At 45.6% G+C, this 17,995-nt stretch overlaps 1 protein-coding gene across 1 annotated transcript in view; it reads right to left on the bottom strand.

Moving 5' to 3' along the window:
* Positions 1 to 342: 342 nt before the first annotated feature.
* Positions 343 to 17,995, bottom strand: part of LOC129629744 (transmembrane protein 132B) — a 224,465-nt gene continuing 206,812 nt past the window's right edge. The window contains exons 5-8 of the mRNA XM_055549950.1: positions 8,184 to 8,389; positions 5,680 to 5,950; positions 3,309 to 3,500; positions 343 to 1,953 (exon numbers count right to left, since the gene is read on the bottom strand). Of these exons, the coding sequence (XP_055405925.1) occupies positions 805 to 1,953; positions 3,309 to 3,500; positions 5,680 to 5,950; positions 8,184 to 8,389 (1,818 nt within the window). The 3' untranslated portion in view covers positions 343 to 804. The remainder of the gene's footprint in view (positions 1,954 to 3,308; positions 3,501 to 5,679; positions 5,951 to 8,183; positions 8,390 to 17,995) is intronic.

The raw sequence follows: 17,995 nt of genomic DNA on the forward strand, positions 1-17,995 counted from the left end.
ACTCTAAAGAAGATGGCCCCCCTCACAGTACATCAACATTTTAAGTAAAATCCCACGTCCCTATCTGAGACAACAAAGTTCAACCACAAAAAAAGGAAAGACAGCGTGAGGATTAGCTTCTTAGCTATTGCCCCTAAGTGATGAAGTGTGGAAAACTGGAAAGACCCTGAACTCCCGCACAGACACCCAGGAAATAACAGGATGTGCCAAATCGTGGGGACTAAAACTCATATGTAAATCAAACAGATCTCAGAGAAAAGAATGGCATCTCTTGTCTTCATGTTTCAAAAAGAATTGCAGAGGTCAAAGGAACCAGGCGCGAGTGCAAAGATATATAAAAATAATGAGCAATGCTCGTAACAAATATGGGCGGCTACATTCAGCATCTTTCAGGTATGTCCAATCTCAGGCCAAGGGCAAGAAATGTCCACTGTGCTTTAAAAGGTCTAGGAGTAGAAAAATCAAACCCAAGTCTTTTCTAATTCCACGCGGCTGTTTTGCCACGAGATGATTAACAATGTCTGTGGGGTCAGGTTTATTCTACTGGAACTGAGCTAGTACCAGGCAGCAGATAAAATCATTGTCTTAGAATTTCTCTAGGACCCACATGTGGCCGACTCAGAGACATTGCCTAGCTTCAAACCCAGCTGCCTTTGCTCTCTCTGATACCTGCTTAGAAAGGGATCCCGCCAGACCGCCACAAATGAAGCTCTGTTAAATCATCCCCTATTGCTGATCAGACTCACGGCTCCACCATTCAAAAAACAGAAGGCATAAAGGTGAATACAAACATGAGAAAGGAGTTCACATCTGGTCCTGCAGCCTCTCCATGTAGTCTCTGAAGCCCTGGGACTCCCCCAGCCCCATATCTGGGCAGACCCATTGGATGTTGTCATCACTGTCAAACAGGATGGAGTTGGTATAGGGGCCGCCGTCCTCTGGGAGGATGGTGGTGTAGGAAGTAAACTTGACCCTCTTCCTCTTGGGGCCTGTGGAACTCAGAGGGTCGTTTTTCATGTCCTTCTCATAGACATAGTCAGAAGGTCTGAGCAGCTGACTATGGAAAGTCTTCTGGGAACCACCGTTCAGAAGGAAGTTCCTCTCCTCGAACTGCAGCCCCCTGTCAATCATGGTGGTGCACTCCTCCGACGGGAGGGTCACATCCACTGGGTTCTCTAGAAGCTCCACGTCATTCCCCAGCCAGACCCAGTCATGGGAATGGGGGATGTTGCCTTGCTCGCTCACGGCGAATCTTTTGTGTCTGTATTTCCAAGCAAATGCCACACAGTTGATCAAGAAGACCAAGATGGCTAGGCAGAAGACGCAGAGCAGGGCGTACATGCCAATCTCCAAGTCAGTAAGCCCCCTGGAGGTCACCGTGAGGTCACTAGGATTATGGGGTTCCGGTGACTTCCCTTGAGCGGGGAAGCTTGTGAAGGCATCTGGACCACCGCTCTTGAGCATCTTCTTGTCTTTTCCTTCCATGGGAGACTGTGGGGTTGTGCTTTTGTTGGTATGTTCCTCATGGCCAACAGAGGCACCATGCTGGAACCACTCCTGAACTGCTCTCTCCTGGTTTCCCTCACGATCTATGGTGTTACTGAGGTGGTCTTTATATTCCCGGTTTATGCCCTCAATATCGTTGGTGCCTCCTTGGTGCTCATCAATACTGGGCTCAAATTTGACCTTGACGTTCCCTTTCCCCACGGCAAGAATGCTCTTCCTCTTGGTCTTCTGACAGGGCTCACTGATCATCATTTCCAGTTTAATCAAGGGCCCTTGCCCTTCCCCCTCTGCAACCACAACTGGCCATTTGGACTGAAGGCTTGCCTGGACAGATACCACCATTTCATCCAAAGATGAGACAGTAACTGAAAAATCCTTGGGATCGTAAATGTCTAAAGGTGTCACCGAACCATCGCTGAACAAAATCCAAGAACTGACGATGGCTTCCTAAGAGAAATGAAACCAAAGCATTGTTATAATCGGGTTCCTTCAAAACTTGCAAATGTAAATATGATTTTCTAAGTAATATTATTTAAACATACACACTAAGAATTAATTTCTATGTTTTATCATTGTGAACAGCTCTTGGCTTGCCTGGAACTGGCATGAGCCGTAAGCCACAGCTCTACTAATGTAAGAAATAGACAATATGCTTTAGCAAATGCATTAAAGTGTATTTTACAGTAAGTCCCCTGCATATGAACTTTCAAGTTGTGAGCTTTCAAAGATGCAAACGTGTTCGCATGTCCGGTCACCCAAGTTAGTTCTTGTATCTGGCATATATTGTCACGTGCATGCCTCCTCTACACGTGGCTGTGCTTCTGTGCACTTCCGTGTGCAGCACTGTATAGAGTACAATGGTACAGCATCTTTATTCAAGTCCAGGATGTCTGAAAGCAAGTGTAAAAGCAGAGGCAGTGATGTAGCTGGTACTGTACTGTATGATTAAAAATGTTTTCTTTACTTTTTGCTTGTTTTTTATGTATTATTTGTGTGAAAAGTATTATAAAATGACTGCCTTGCAGTACTATATAGCCAATTGTGTTAGTTGGGTACCTAGGCTAATTTTGTTGAACTTAGGAACAAACTGGACTTATGAACACACTCTCAGAATGGAACTGGTTCGTATGTATGGGACTTACTGTAATTTACCTCATGCCAGACAACAGAATTTGACTTTGACCCTTCTAAAAACATTCTGAAAGATCAAACAATTTATCTGAATCAAATTCAGGTGCAACTAATCAGGCGCCTGCTCAAGAGAATATTGCTTTGAACTTTCCTTATTAGGAAGCCAATGCTGACGAAGCAAAACATGGGCTGGCTGGACATGCTTATGGAAGGATGCATCATAAGACCAGTTTGCTTGAAGGGCACAGTGCCCTAGGATCTTTATCAATGACATGTCAAAATTTAAAGAGGCAGAGAGTTTGAGAGTTGGCAATCATTGTCAACAGTGGCGATTGGATGCTATGCTTGTTCAAGTAGCTGAAATGAAATTTCCAAGTGTCAATAGGCACCTTCTTGGGCAAAAGTAAGAATATGGGAGCCTTTGGTGGTCTAGCAGCGAACTGTGTCTAAAACAGGTAAGGCTGCTCTAAAGCAAGAAGAACATATGAGGAAAATGGGTCTAAGACATTGAGTACTTTTCTTAGAGACAGGACAGATTGGATAAGAAATAGGAAGCAGCTTCAAGAATCACCAGTCCCAGTTATGAGTGCTCTATTTATCTCCTTTGCAAGATGTGACAGAGAAAGAAGCGGTCCCAATCATCCAGCGACAAAAGGACTCTGGTATCTCACCTGCTGTGGGGCCTGAAGAACATCCTGGGCAGCTGCTGTTGAGATGATGGCTCTTTTGTCCAACCTGTGAGGCTGCAGGGAGAGAGACAAGCCGGCCACCAGCTGCACACCCAGGTCCGCGATAGTGACCCGGTCATCCAGGACGGTCACGGTCTTTTCAGCCAGGATGGAGTCAGAGAGAGGCGACAGGACCTGCAGAGTCAGTGGGAAACCTCAGTGTCTGCTCCTCACACCATTCACAGCTCCTGAACTGGTGTTCCCACCAAAGTGTTCTCCTAGTGTCCTGTGACATGAGTGTATGTAGCGAAATCATGTATGTGAGCAAGTCATAGTGTGTGCGTGCTAAGTCATGATCCTGTTCAATTACGCTCTCCAAGTGAAGGGGTTTTAAGTACAAATATCATCTTGGCCCATTTTCTTTCCTTTGATTCATATCATGATAACAGTACTGTATTTTTTTAAGCCTGATTTAATTTAGAGGCAATAACTAAAAATTGCCTACCTTGGTACTAGGCACCAAAGACTGACTGACATTTTTCCAACAAATAATATTTAGTTGTGAAAATGGCAGAATTGTAGTAAAAGCTCTTTAAAAGGTTGGTGCTCAGCCGTCTCTTCCTACTCCTTCCAGTGGGCATTAGATGTTCACTATGGACCACTCACCCCTGGAGAAGGGAATGGCAACCCACTCCAGTATTCTTACCTGGAGAATTCCATGGACAGAGGAGCCTGGTGGGCTATAGTCCATGGGGTCGCAAAGAGTCGGACACGACTGAGCGACTAACACACACACACAAGGACCACTGATCATCATTGTGTGGGCTGCCGTGTCATCACTGGATAAACCAGGTGAGCAAAGTGGGAAAGAGAATCTTACTCTCCTAAGAAACCATTTTTCTTAATTTACCATCTAGCTTGCAAGCAGGTAGTGGTGATGGTTTAGCCCAGCCTGACCCATACTTTGATTGCAGCCTTGCAGTACCCTGAACTTGGTACCCCAAGCTCACCTGGACTCCCAACATTCAGAACTCTGAGTTAATAAATTAGTGGTGCTTCATGCTGCAACCCACTCCAGTACTCTTGCCTGGCAAATCCCATGGACGGAGGAGCCTGGTGGGCTGCAGTCCATGGGGTCGCTAAGAGTCGGACACAACTGAGCGACTTCACTTTTACTTTTCACTTTCATGCATTGGAGAAGGCAATGGCAACCCACTCCAGTGTTCTTGCCTGGAGAATCCCAGAGATGGGGGAGCCTGGTGGGCTGCCGTCTATGGGGTCGCACAGAGTCGGACTGAAGCGACTTAGCAGCAGCAGCAGCAGCATGCTGGAACGTGTTTGATTGCTTTGTTACACAGCAACAGGAGAGTGATACAGAATGTAACACTGAATCCAGCTTTGTCAAAAACTGACTTGGGCAACACCTAAAAATCTGACTTCGTGAACTATGAGCAGTAACTTTTTAATTTGTTATTAAAAAATATGCTGCATTCTTTCTGCAGAATGATCCTGTCCACTGGCTAGAAAATAGTTTTACTGTTACTATAGTAAAGTGGAGAGTAGTTTTTATTATTTTTAGTGCAATACATTTTAAAATTTTTTTGTGTCCACTGTTCAAGGTAAAATATAGCTAAATGGTTAATGCTCAAGTTGAGGAAAATAAAACTAGCTTTCATAGGTTCTACTGTCTTCTGTTAGTGACACATAAAAAGTAAAGGATCACATTAGGGGAAAAATTGCTTAGACTGTGTGTTAAATTTAGCTTTGATAAAAGAAATGAGATATTTTTTCTCAACTCTCTAAAAGGCAAACATTTTTCTTTGATTATTCTTCGAGGTTTTTATTTGCTACTCTAGACAATAAGATTTGAAAATGACTTTGACCTTCTTTGCGGGGAAATACAATATAATTTTATTATCATTACTTTATATTTTTCAATTGTTCTGTGAATTTTTGTGAATTCTATTGTCTTTTATAAAAATATTCATTTATTTAGTTAGTTCATGGGGTCTTAGTTGCATCATGTGGGATCTTTCGTTGGGGCACAAGGACTCTCTAGTTGTGGCTAGTGGACTCTGGAGCCCACAAGCTTAGTTGTTCCAATTCTACTGGAATTCCAGTTCCCTGACGAGGAATCGAATCCATGTTTCTTGAACTGCAAGGCAGATTCTTAACCACTGGACTATCAGGGAAGTCTCTTAGGAAAAAAATGTAACACAAAATTTAATTTGAGTTTGAACTGTTAGAATTAATGAACCCTCTATCACTGCCCATAAATCTTTGATGCACACACATGCTATCCTCCAGCATCTGCCTGGACACTTATCAACACAGACCAGGGTTGGGGGAGGTGGTGAGTGCTGGGTGCCCATACCTGCACGGTGGTGATGCCTGGCTCCCGGCCCACCAGGGTCCTGCCATCCTGTATCTGAGCGATTCTCGGCTCTTCCACCTTCATGAAATCCATCACGAGGTCAGTGATGTCAAACTGCCAGTCAGGGCCCAGCATGTAGCTCAGCTGACCCGAGTCAGGGGACTCGGCCACGAACTGGGTGAGGACGCGCACGAGGGCGTGCTGGTACTGCAGAGAGCACCCTCTCCCCTTCTTCTCCTCATCCTCCTCATCTTCACTGTCTCGGGTGGGCCTGGGACACACACACACAGCAGAGCCAACGTCACCCTGGTGAAGAAGGGTCTCCCCTACCTCCTTGTCCAGATTCCACATGACTGATGCTTCGTGTGAACTGGATTTTCTTCCTGCCAGAGCTGCTCACCAGCAGTCACCCAGCATCTGCTGCTTCTTTCACTCCCGGACCCTTTGCGGTGGTCACTGAGCGTCGCACGTGCTGCCACAGGCTCGGAACACAGAAGCCCAGCACGGCCCCACCTCACCCGCCCAGGGCTAGGGGATCAGCGCCGCCCAGGCTGAGCTGCTAACATAACTGAAACACGTCTGACACGCACATCCTGACATCTCCTCTTTCCTCAGCGCCCCGGCCCTTATCCCTGTCCTGACACAAGTTCTGCTCCACTTGCTTGCCCACGACCTGCCCTGAGAAACCCTCTCTGGCTTCACTACTTCACAAACTTCCCCTCGAGATGAACCGGTCCAGTGTCCCTTATGAGAGGACCTGGCTTGGTGGCTGCTGACGGGTCTGCAGGGCCCTCGGTGGACCGGGTCTTGTGTCAGGGGAGAGAGGGGCAGAGACTCATATGTCCTGAGTTAGAATACGTGCCGGGTCCTGCCTTACCTGCTCCTGTAAAGTGAATAAATGCTATCTTTAGAGCTCTGACTGCTGCAGGGTGTATCATTTCACTGAATTCTTGGAACAACTCTATTCAGTCACTCTACTGTCATCTCCAACTTGTAGATGAAGAAACAGGAAGAGAGAAGTTAAGTAACCTGACCAAGGTCGCACAGCTATACACGGGAAAGTGAAAGTGAAAGCCGCTCAGTTGTGTCTGACTCTTTGCAACCCCATGGGCTGGCTGTAGCCTGCCAGGCTCCTCTGTCCATGGAACTCTCCAGGCAAGAACACTGGAGTGAGTAGCCATTCCCTTCTCCAGGAGATCCTCCCAACCTAGGGATCAAGCCCACGTCCACCACATTACAGGTGGATTCTTTACCATCTGAGCCACCAGAGAAACCCAAAAGCAGAAAATCCAGAGTGAAAACTCAGTGACCTTATGCCAGAGTTCACAGCTTAGCCATTGCACTGTGCTCCACTAAGGATGGTTGACATTTACAAGCAGGAAGCTGAGAATGGATAATGCAGGAAAGAACACTAGGGCAGGGGGAATAGAGCTCTTCCCTAAATGCCAGGCCTTGTGCTGTGCGCTTTTTATGTGTTGCATCATTTTATTGAATCCTAGCAACTATTCTCGGAGAAGGCAATGGCACCCTACTCCAGTACTCTTGCCTGGAAAATCCCATGGACAGAGCATGGTGGGCTGCAGTCCATGGGGTCGCTAAAAGTCGGGCACGACTGAGTGACTTCACTTTCACTTTTCAGATTCATGCATTGGAGAAGGAAATGGCAACCCGCTCCAGTATTCTTGCCTGGAGAATCCCAGGGACGGGGGAGCCTGGTGGGCTGCCATCTATGGGGTCGCACAGAGTCGGACACGACTGAAGCGAATTAGCAGCAGCAGCAGCAACTATTCTATGAGGTAGGTAATATGACAGTAAACCCACTACATACGAATGAGTTCCGTTCCAAGAGGGCATTCGTTTAAGTTCAATTCGTTTGTTAAGTCCAACTACATTAGCCTAGGTACACGACTGAGACAATGGGCTTTAGGGTAGCTTACTGTAAGAGGTTTATAACACTTTTCCTGGAAATAACTCATAAAAACAAACACAGAAAATAAAGAAAATATGTTTAATCTTACAGCATAGGACCTTGAAAAGTAGAGTAGTGCAAAGTAGCGGCTGGCCCTCCTTAACAATACCAGCTACGTCACCACCGCTTCTATGCTCGCTTCCGGACATCCTGGGCTTGAGACAAAGAGCCTGTACTACTGTACTGTATACAGTATGCAAAAGCACAGCCACGTGTAGATGTGCCCATGTGGCAACGCTGCCAGACACGTGAACTACTTTATGGGACTGGACTATCGGACGTGCATTGGCATCTGTGACAGTTCACAACACGAGGGTTCGTATGTAGAGGGCTTACTATCTCCATTATAATTTCCTCCTGTCAGAGTAAGGACCCAAGTCAGACCCATCTTAACTCTGTTCCCGTTACTACCCACTGTAGATGCAGTTTTGCTGGAGCCTCAGTCCCTGAGGACGTTTTGCCTCAGAGCTGAGCCCCGGGAGCCTCAGATCCACAGCCCCCTCTGAGGGTCACCCCCTCACGCTTAGTTCCTCACCTTCGATTGGAGGCCACCGGGATCCTCCATCCTTTGATCTGGCTCAGCTCCGTGTCTGAGATCTCAACCTGCAGGGGGAGTCTGGGCACCCAGACCGTGACTTCTAACTGGGAGGTGAAGTGCTGGTGGGTGAAGTTCACGATCGTGTCCACTTTGCTCTTCATCTCCTTCCCATTCACAAAGATCGAGTCACAGCCGTTGGAGACCTTGGGGGAGGGGACAGAATCGCCAGATGCATCAGCAGAAAAATCGCATGTGCAACCTGACAGTGAAAGTTCATGAACCACAACAGCTCTGAGCTGTGAGGCCCCGAGACAACCAGGAGAACGTGGCTTGAACAAAAGGTAATTTGTAGGCACTAATTGGTGGCAATGCTGATAAATAGACTCCAGGAAAACCATTCTGTATTACAAACTACTGACAAGTAAAACCATAAACATAATTTAATGGCGTTCCATAACCTTTGCTGCCTTTTCTGTGTGTTTTTTCCCTTCTCCTCACCTCTTTTATGTACTCAAACCACCACTAATCAAACCCCAGGTGCAGCATATTTCACTAGTGTGCAGTATCTGAAGATGTTTAAAAGGTATCCATATGTTACTAAAACAACACTTCATGTGAGCCGTAAAAGGAATTTTTTTTTTTCTGAAAAAACCTAGAGAGCTTTGTACTAGATTAAGACCCTTGTAGAAAAACACACTCATGAAATGCATCAGAAATGTGGATACAACTATTTTTGCCCATTACATTTTGCATTAATTTTACGGGATGGAGATGAGGATGTGGCATTCTGCTATGGACTTTTGACTCAGCACGTGGGGCAGGCACCCTTTTAACATGATGCATTCGCAAGTTAGGTATCAGACAAGGTAAGCCCCCACGGCTCTTCACATCTTCCAGGGAAGCAAGGAAAATGTTGATGGCTTTCTTTCCTAGACCATCAGAAGAATGAATGTCTTTTACGTATCTGAGTGGGGAGGGGGAGGAGATCACTTTATGGGCAGAGGACACACAAGCAACAATCAGTTTAGCACAGAATCACACACCTGCCAGGGGCCCGCAAGCTTCATTTTACAGATGACGAACCTGAGGCCACGTGATGCGCCACCGGCTCAAGGCCACACACCACTTTCAGGGACACTGGCCTGCTGGCAGTGGTCCCCGGCTCACCTGGAGTGCCCCCAAGGGGCCTGTTTCCCAAGCCACAAATGAAGGCTCACTCATGACCTTCTCTTCCTCGCCTGAATCGGTACCTGCGACCCAGCCTCCCTTCCCAGCCCCAGGGCACACGTCCAGCTGCTTCCTCCACGTGACCAGGTGAACGGCCAGAGCAGTGCCGGCAGCATCAACGTGCAAACTCTAAGAGCAAACCTCCACGTTGCTTGCGATGAATTATCACCACCTGTCCTCTCCCCCTAGAAAAAGGACATCAATGTGTATTTGCTTCCACAGGAAGGAAAAGATGAGCCTGGTTCACGGTGGAGAGAAATCAAAGACTGAGGAGAAAATAACTAAAATGATGCTTCCATCCTTACATCAGAATCACAGACACAGGTCCCTGTCATTTCCACCTCACCATGTCACTGATATCTCTGGGAATCTTTAAGCAGAATTAAGCAAGGCCAGTAATAGGAAGATGGGATGAAACCACAGTGACACTAACCTGACAACCGTGGGTTACAAAGCAATAAACAGGGGTACTGATGGGTAACTACGCATCAGGCTGAGTTCATTCAGGGAGCACTTTCCCACCCTGTCAGAGCTTAGCCCTCCAGGCTCCCCTGACCTCCAGGCTCCACTACTCTGAGCAGCAAAAATTCTGCCCCCAAATGGCAGTGGAAAGTGGCAGCTAATGTGTCTCTCCCCCTGAAATTCCAGTGGGAGTCGGAAAAGACATTTCCATCACTTTTCAAAGTGTAAAAGAATCCACTTCGCCTATCTCTCTCTCTTTGTCTGCTTTACCTCCTAAAGGAGAGAACAAAAATGATGAACCAAGCAAGTCAGCTGTCTTTTAAGGCATGTTTGTGGGACATAAATCTGTATTGTTGTGCCTAGGATTGTAAAGCGAGCAACCAGAGTAAGATTTTCAATTAAAGCAGAAAAACGAGTGGAGAGCTGTGTTTTTATTTTAAAGTCCTGTGAGGCCGACACAGTGCTGAGCCAACTGCCCTTCCCTGGGTGGCAGACCTGTTTTAGAGAAACTTCTGCCTTCCCTCCAGAGCACTGCAGTGAAAGACATACAATAAGACCCCTAAACATCCCTGGACTCAGTGGCAATAGCAGACCTCTCTCAAGAGAACAGGGTTCCTCACCGACACGAACGCTGCGATGGATGCGTTACAGTTCTGCCCTCACTTTCTCCCAGCTCAAGGGGGCCTCACCCATTGCCAGAACTTTCCTCAACCTACCTCCCTCCAGTACAGACCTCAACTCTCCTGAATCTGCAGGATTATTATAACCTATGTGAGATGCACGTACGTTGTGTGTTTCCTCTAGAAGGAATGGTTTAGTATTTGTTAATTCAGTGTTTGCAGGGACTTTATAGGACATAACTAGTGTAAATAACGAAAATCGATTGCAGTAGGGATCTCTTATGGGTATAGGAACTCACTGCCTGTGAGGTTCCTCCTCTTCTCTGGAAGCATTAATCCTCACAATAATTGCATGTGGCAGGCACCATGACCTTCATTGCACCGAGACTGAATCCAGTGTCAAGAAAGGGAACATCACTTCCCAGGGCTTTGCTTATGTGTGTAATGATGCCAGCCAGCCCTCAGGACTGCTGACACCTGCTCTTTCCTCTGCCTGCTCACGCCAGTCCCCTCTAGAGACTTCCCTCGCTACACAGGACAAAGTCCAAAATCTTGATTACAGCTTACAAGACCTAAGGACATGGTACTGCCAACTTCTGCAGGCTCCCTTTGCATTCCTCTCCCTGCCCCCTGCACAGGCTCTTCCCTCGTGGGTCATGGGTCTTCTCTCCCTGGAGCTCTCCTGAACTTATTTCCAACTGAACACCTTGCCACCACCTTCCCATGACTGAATGACTGAGATCTGTTTGTCATTCATGTCTGAGGCAGATATAACTGTTGTCTTGGGCCACCCAGTCACACACTAGCACCCCTGCCCCATCTCACACACACACACACCTTCCTCTTTTCCGTCCAGCCAATCATAAGAACAGGGCTTGCTTGGTGGCTCAGTGGTAAAGAACCCACCTGACAAAGCAGGTGACACAACAGGAGATGTGGGTTCTATCCTTGGGTCAGGAAGATCTCCTGCAAAAGGAAATGGCAACCCACTCCAGTGTTCTTGCCTGAAAAACCCCATGACAGAGGAGCCCATGGGGTTGCAGAGCTGAACACGACTGAGCGACTGAGTACAGCACTATGTTAGTTACTCTGGATTGCTCTGGGTTGTATTTTATAATGTGCTTTTCAATATTTATCACTCTCTGAATGCTCCTGGCTATTTTTCATTTGTTTCTTGTCTCTGTTCTCCACCTGAAAGTAACCTGCTTGAGGCCATGGACCTGTCTCTTCTCATCTACTGTGTCTCCACTTCCAGCACAGAGGTGACATTTAGAAAGTGTTCAATAACTAGATGTTCAACGTGATTATGTCACCAGCTTCCTCTGGGTCCCCTTCATTCCTCTGCTCCATGAGTAGCCTGAATCTGGGTAGGAAGGGGGGCGAGGTGGTGTGCACCAGGTTATCACATTAAGGATATCATGAGAGGAGGCAGACAAGGAGAAGAAACCTAGTCCAAATGCTCAGGAGGTTGAGGTAAAAAATCTGATAAACCTGGATTTCCAGTGATGAATTTGGCCTTTGGGCTAGGAACTGAAAGGGAGATCTCTGTGTCATGTCACATTGTAGAGGCATGTGTGTTGGGGAAGCAGACAGACAGACACTGCAAGGGAAAGATCAGAGTCAGGTTCCTACCGCTTATCGTAAGGATACCCCCAGGGCTCTCTGAGGCCCTGAAGCAACACCAAACGCTGTGTATTCTAATGTAAGAAGAGCTGAGGACGGGAATGTGCAGACTGAAAACAGCAGTTCGTGCCATGTTAATCTGTGAGCATGGGCCAGACGGCTTGTCAATGTCATCACAGGAAGGCTGCCTCTAGAGGTTCTTTGCTCTACTGTCAAATTACACTTCTGCAGTTACAGTACTTTAGAGTAATAGGGGCAAACAGGGGTCTCCTAGCGTAAATAGTTTTCCTTTGGGTATCTTGTAAGATACACCATTGGCTTCGTTTTCTATTTAGAAAAGAAGCAAGAACTGAGTCTGTGTATCTGCACCCTCCCCGAGTCTGCCACACTGTTGATGTATCTCTGTCTACACCATAGAGGCTTTATAAGGCTTCCCTCCTGACCTCTCCCCCCACCTGGAGAAATGAGTTAGAAGGAAAAAAAAGTCACACAGTCAAGAGTAATGGCTGCAGTCTACTTCCTTGATGACTTGGCAAGAGCAGTTTAAGAAGCGTAAATGGTGTTTGTTTTAAGCTGAATAAAATAAAGGGTGCCTTCTGCAGTGCTGTTTATAAAGAAAATAAAAATATTCTGTATGAAATGCCTAGTTCAATATATAACAGTGCACACAAATGAAACACCAGGAATCATAAAATAAATTTAAATAAAATTTAAGGAAAGGGAAATATAATCAGGAAATAATATTTAGTGAAAACTGATGGAGTTAAAATTATATGGACACACTCATTCTAATTTTATAAATATATGTTATGTGTGTGCATTACTGAAGAATAAAAAGATTTGAATAATGGGGGGAAAGCTATATAATAAAAGAATATATTTCACAAATCATAATAAGTGCTGAATTCCATATGAAGATAACTTTAAACTATGCAGCTCAGGAGGATCTAAAGGATACCCCATTAGACAATCCTGACATGGAAATATTTACAGATGGCAGTTCTTTTGTTCGGGATGGAAAGTGTAAAGCAGGTTACGCAGTGGTGACTGCTGAACAGGTTTTGGAAGCAAAATCTCTCCCCCAGGGAACCAGTGCTCAGTTAGCGGAGCTTGTGGCTCTGACCCAAGCTCTAGAGTTAAGCAAAGGGCAGCGGATGGGCCTGATAACCTACGTGAGTCTTCTTCTGCTGACTCCAAAAATCCTGAGTCTGCCGTTTGATCCTCATGACAATGCCTTTCTGTCCTGGGCTCACTCCTATGCTGCATTCCACAGTCGGTCTAACTGCTGGGTCTGTGGAGCACTCCCCTCTTCATCAGTGGAAGGCTTCCCGTGGTGGACATCTCCACTTCACGGAAAAGACTTTCTCCAAGTCTGTGAATACCTTCGACAACAATCACATGCGATGCCTCTTCTTCATCTGATGACATCTACCAACCCTAAAATGGACTAGTGCAACTCGTTGCACTTTAACTATGGACATAATATGACTTTAAATTTTGATTCTGAATGTTGCGTTTTTGCTGTTTGCTCCCTGCATCTGTAAGTGTATAACTGGGTTTGTTTCTAGCCGCATGAAAGCTTTTAAGTTACAAATGGTTGCTCAAACTCCTACTACTGCTGTAGCTTCCCCAACTACTATTTGGGGCCCCTGGATCAGATATCCTCAATATGAGGATTAGAAGAATATGTTGCCTCACCAATTTAGGGATAACGCCCCTTGTCAGCTTGGAAGCAGTTATGGAACGAGAATGACGCCCCTTTTCCCTAAGCAACATCAGATCAGATCAGATCAGTCGCTCAGTCATGTCCGACTCTTTGCGACCCCATGAATCGCAGCACGCCAGGCCTCCCTGTCCATCACCAACTCCCGGAGTTCACTCAGACTCACGTCCATCGAGTCAGTGATGCCATCCAGCCATCTCATCCTCTGTCGTCCCCTTCTCCTCCTGTCCCCAATCCCTCCCAGCATCAGAGTCTTTTCCAATGAGTCAGCTCTTCGCATGAGGTGGCCAAAGTACTGGAGTTTCAGCTTTAGCATCATTCCCTCCAAAGAAATCCCAGGGCTGATCTCCTTCAGAATGGACTGGTTGGATCTCCTTGCAGTCCAAGGGACTCTCAAGAGTCTTCTCCAACACCACAGTTCAAAAGCATCAATTCTTCGGCGCTCAGCCTTCTTCACAGTCCAACTCTCACATCCATACATGACCACAGGAAAAACCATAGCCTTGACTAGATGAACCTTTGTTGGCAAAGGAATGTCTCTGCTTTTGAATATGCTATCTAGGTTGGTCATAACTTTCCTTCCAAGGAGTAAGTGTCTTTTAATTTCATGGCTGCAGTCACCATCTGTAGTGATTTTGGAGCCCAGAAAAATAAAGTCTGACACTGTTTCCACTGTTTCCCCATCTATTTCCCATGAAGTGGTGGGACCGGATGCCATGATCTTCGTTTTCTGAATGTTGAGCTTTAAGCCAACTTTTTCACTCTCCTCTTTCACTTTCATCAAGAGGCTTTTGAGTTCCTCTTCACTTTCTGCCATAAGGGTGGTGTCATCTGCATATCTGAGGTGATTGATATTTCTCCCGGCAATCTTGATTCCAGCTTGTGTTTCTTCCAGTCCAGCGTTTCTCATGATGTACTCTGCATAGAAGTTAAATAAACAGGGTGACAATATACAGCCTTGACGTACTCCTTTTCCTATTTGGAACCAGTCTGTTGTTCCATGTCCAGTTCTAACTGTTGCTTCCTGACCTGCATACAAATTTCTCAAGAGGCAGGTCAGGTGGTCTGGTATTCCCATCTCTTTCAGAATTTTCCACAGTTTATTGTGATCCACACAGTCAAAGGCTTTGGCATAGTCAATAAAGCAGAAATAGATGTTTTTCTGGAACTCTCTTGCTTTTTCCATGATCCAGCGGATGTTGGCAATTTGATCTCTGGTTCCTCTGCCTTTTCTAAAACCAGCTTGAACATTAAGATTATATAACAATAATGTATCCTGCCTGAGGACAGTCTCTGGATTAAACCTTCTGGCTAATTCTGTTATCTTAAAATGTAAATTATGGGAGTAGACCTGGTCTTTACAAGGATGTATCCTGCCTGAGGACAGTCTCTGGATTAAACCTTCTGGCTAATTCTGTTATCTTAAAATGTAAATTATGGGAATAGATCTGGTGAGGTCTTTACAACCTCCAGACATTCTTTGGATTCACTGGGGAGTATATAACTTCATTGCTAACACTAGCAAGAGGGTACTCTTTCTGCTCCCTTCTGATGCCTATGTCAGAAGCTTTCTCTATCTCCTTTATACTTTAATAAAACTTTATTACACAAAAAAAAAAGAAAAAAAAACATTTTTCAATTCAATTGTCATTAAATCAAACATTTTGTATTTATTATCAAGTTGAGCAAATGCATTATGTCTGAGGAGCAGAGGGTACTCAAAAAATATTTATTTGACCTTGAGGGTTTACATCTCCAAGAAATACAAAAAAAGAAAACCAATAGCTATCATGTATTGAGTGCTTACTAGCATCATGCATATTTTCTTTTTTAGAACTTTACATAGGATGATAGCCATTGATTCCTCTGAATACCCTGTTCATTAAGTGTTTTGTCCCTACATTATAGATGGGGAAAATCAGGCCCAGGACAGGCACCTCCTGCAGGGATCACAGCTGGTGAGGGGGCAGAGGTCCTCTGAATGGGGGCAGTGGGCTCCTCACATTGTGTGTTAGCCTCATCATACAGCCCATAGAAGGAGGGCCTGATTGGGAAAGACGAGACCTAAATACACACACTGGGACTTTTTTATGACCCTCACCGAGGTGTAATTTCAGTTCAATGCACAGTCCATTTGGAGGGTACAGCTGGATGAGTTGGGTGGTGCGTGCACCATGAAACCACTGCCACACTCAGACACAGAATACTTCCACCATCCCAAAAGATCCCTGGTGCCCCTTTTGGGCCCATCACTCCCTCCACGCTGGCCCCAAGCCACCAGTGATGTGTCATTAAGCAGGAGGTATGGATTAGTTCAGACTAGCTTGATAGTTAGTGCTCAAGTCCAGGGTGAGGGAGCTGGAAGCAGCAGCTCGGTGCCTCAGACTGAAGGCCAGTAACCTGGGTCTTCATCCAACCCTTCCCTTCATGACACTGAATAAGTCACTCTCCATCTCCAGGCTCAGATGCCCCACTGGTAAACTTGAGGGTACTTGAAGTTTCCAGCTCGTACACCCTCCCATCCTATCAATGGAGGATGGAGAGAGCAAGCTTGGAGACCCAGTGTAGTTTGACATAGCTTTTCTCTGTCACAGACCTCTCATCTGTAAAATAAGGATAAATCATTCATTCGTTTGATAAATATGTATTTAATGTCAGTGTAGACCCAGGCACTGTCCTAGGTGCTGAGGATAGAGTGAAAAAAATACAGTCCCTACTCTTATGGAGCTGACCGTCCAGTGGAGGAGACAGACAAACTTGACACACATGGATATAAATGCAATACTAGAGAACTCTTCAAGAAAATTGGAGCTACCAAGGGAACATTTGATGCAAATATGGGCACAATATAGGACAGAAAAAGCAAGGACCTAACAGAAGTGGAAGAGATCAAGGAGAGGTGTCAAGAATAAACAGAAGAACTGTACAGTGAAGGTCTTAATGATCCAGATAACCACAATGGTGTGATCACTCACCTAGAGCCAGACATCCTGGAGAGTGAAGTCAAGTGGGCCTTAGGAAGCATTACTATGAGCAGAGCTAGTTGAGGTGATGGGATTCCAGCTGAGCTATTTCAAATCCTAAACGATGATGCTCTTAAAGTGGTGCACTCACTATGCCGGCAAATTTGGAAAACTCAGCAGTGGCCACAGGACTGGAAAAGGTCAGTTTTCATTTCAATCCCCAAAAAAGGTAATACCAAACAATGTTCAAACTATCATACAATTGCACTCTTTTCACATGCTAGCAAGATTATACTCAAGATCAGATAGCAAGATGGGCTTAAAGGGAAAATCACACAAGTTAACAAGACAGTGATGACAGGACTCCCTGGTAGTCCAAGAGCTAAGACTCACTGCCCGCAAGGCAGGGGGCCTGGGTTTGATCCCTGGACAGGGCACTAGATACAACATGCCGCAACTAAAGGTTCTGCATGCTGCAAAGAAGATCGAAGATCTGATATCTGCAGCCAAGACCTGGCACAGCCAAATAAATAACTAAATAAACATAAATGTTAAAAAAAGAAAAACAGTGATGACAGCCCAGTTAGAATTTCCTGTTCTGTTCCATCCCATCCCGTTTCAGCTCACTGCCCTTTGCCCTGTGCCATTTCATTCCAGTCCATTCTGTTCTTCACTTTTCATAAAATGCGGGTGAGATCCCATAAACATTGGCCCTTAATCTGAAAAAAATCCTGCACTTGGGTATTGTGGGAAAGTGATCCTCTACCCATTTTACAGATGAGGAGACTAAACCTCAGTTAGGTCATCTAGCCAGTAATGGAGGGCCAGGGTCCCAAGCGACACGTTCTGACCTGACACTGTCCTTTTCTTTTGGTCAAACAGTTCCTATAGTAACCACTGATCCCCTCTCTATATTCAGTTCATTCTTAGCTTTCACTTAAAGCATTACTTATAAAATCAAGAATAAGGAGCCTGGCTTATCCTCTGCTTGATAAAAATCAAAAACAAAATCATGTCAGCCACATTCCAGTTTCAGTTCAGAGATGTAGTCAGCTGAAAAGAGCACTTCTCCCACCCTTACCAAACTGCAAATTAAAAACTTTTCTTGGCACTTCCCTGGCCGTTGGTGGTTAAAACTGTGTCTTCCAATGCAGGTGGTACAGGTTCCATCTCTGGTCAGGGAGCTAAGAC

This window comes from Bubalus kerabau, chromosome 16 (assembly GCF_029407905.1).
Source record: "Bubalus kerabau isolate K-KA32 ecotype Philippines breed swamp buffalo chromosome 16, PCC_UOA_SB_1v2, whole genome shotgun sequence".
Taxonomy (NCBI): domain Eukaryota; kingdom Metazoa; phylum Chordata; class Mammalia; order Artiodactyla; family Bovidae; genus Bubalus; species Bubalus kerabau.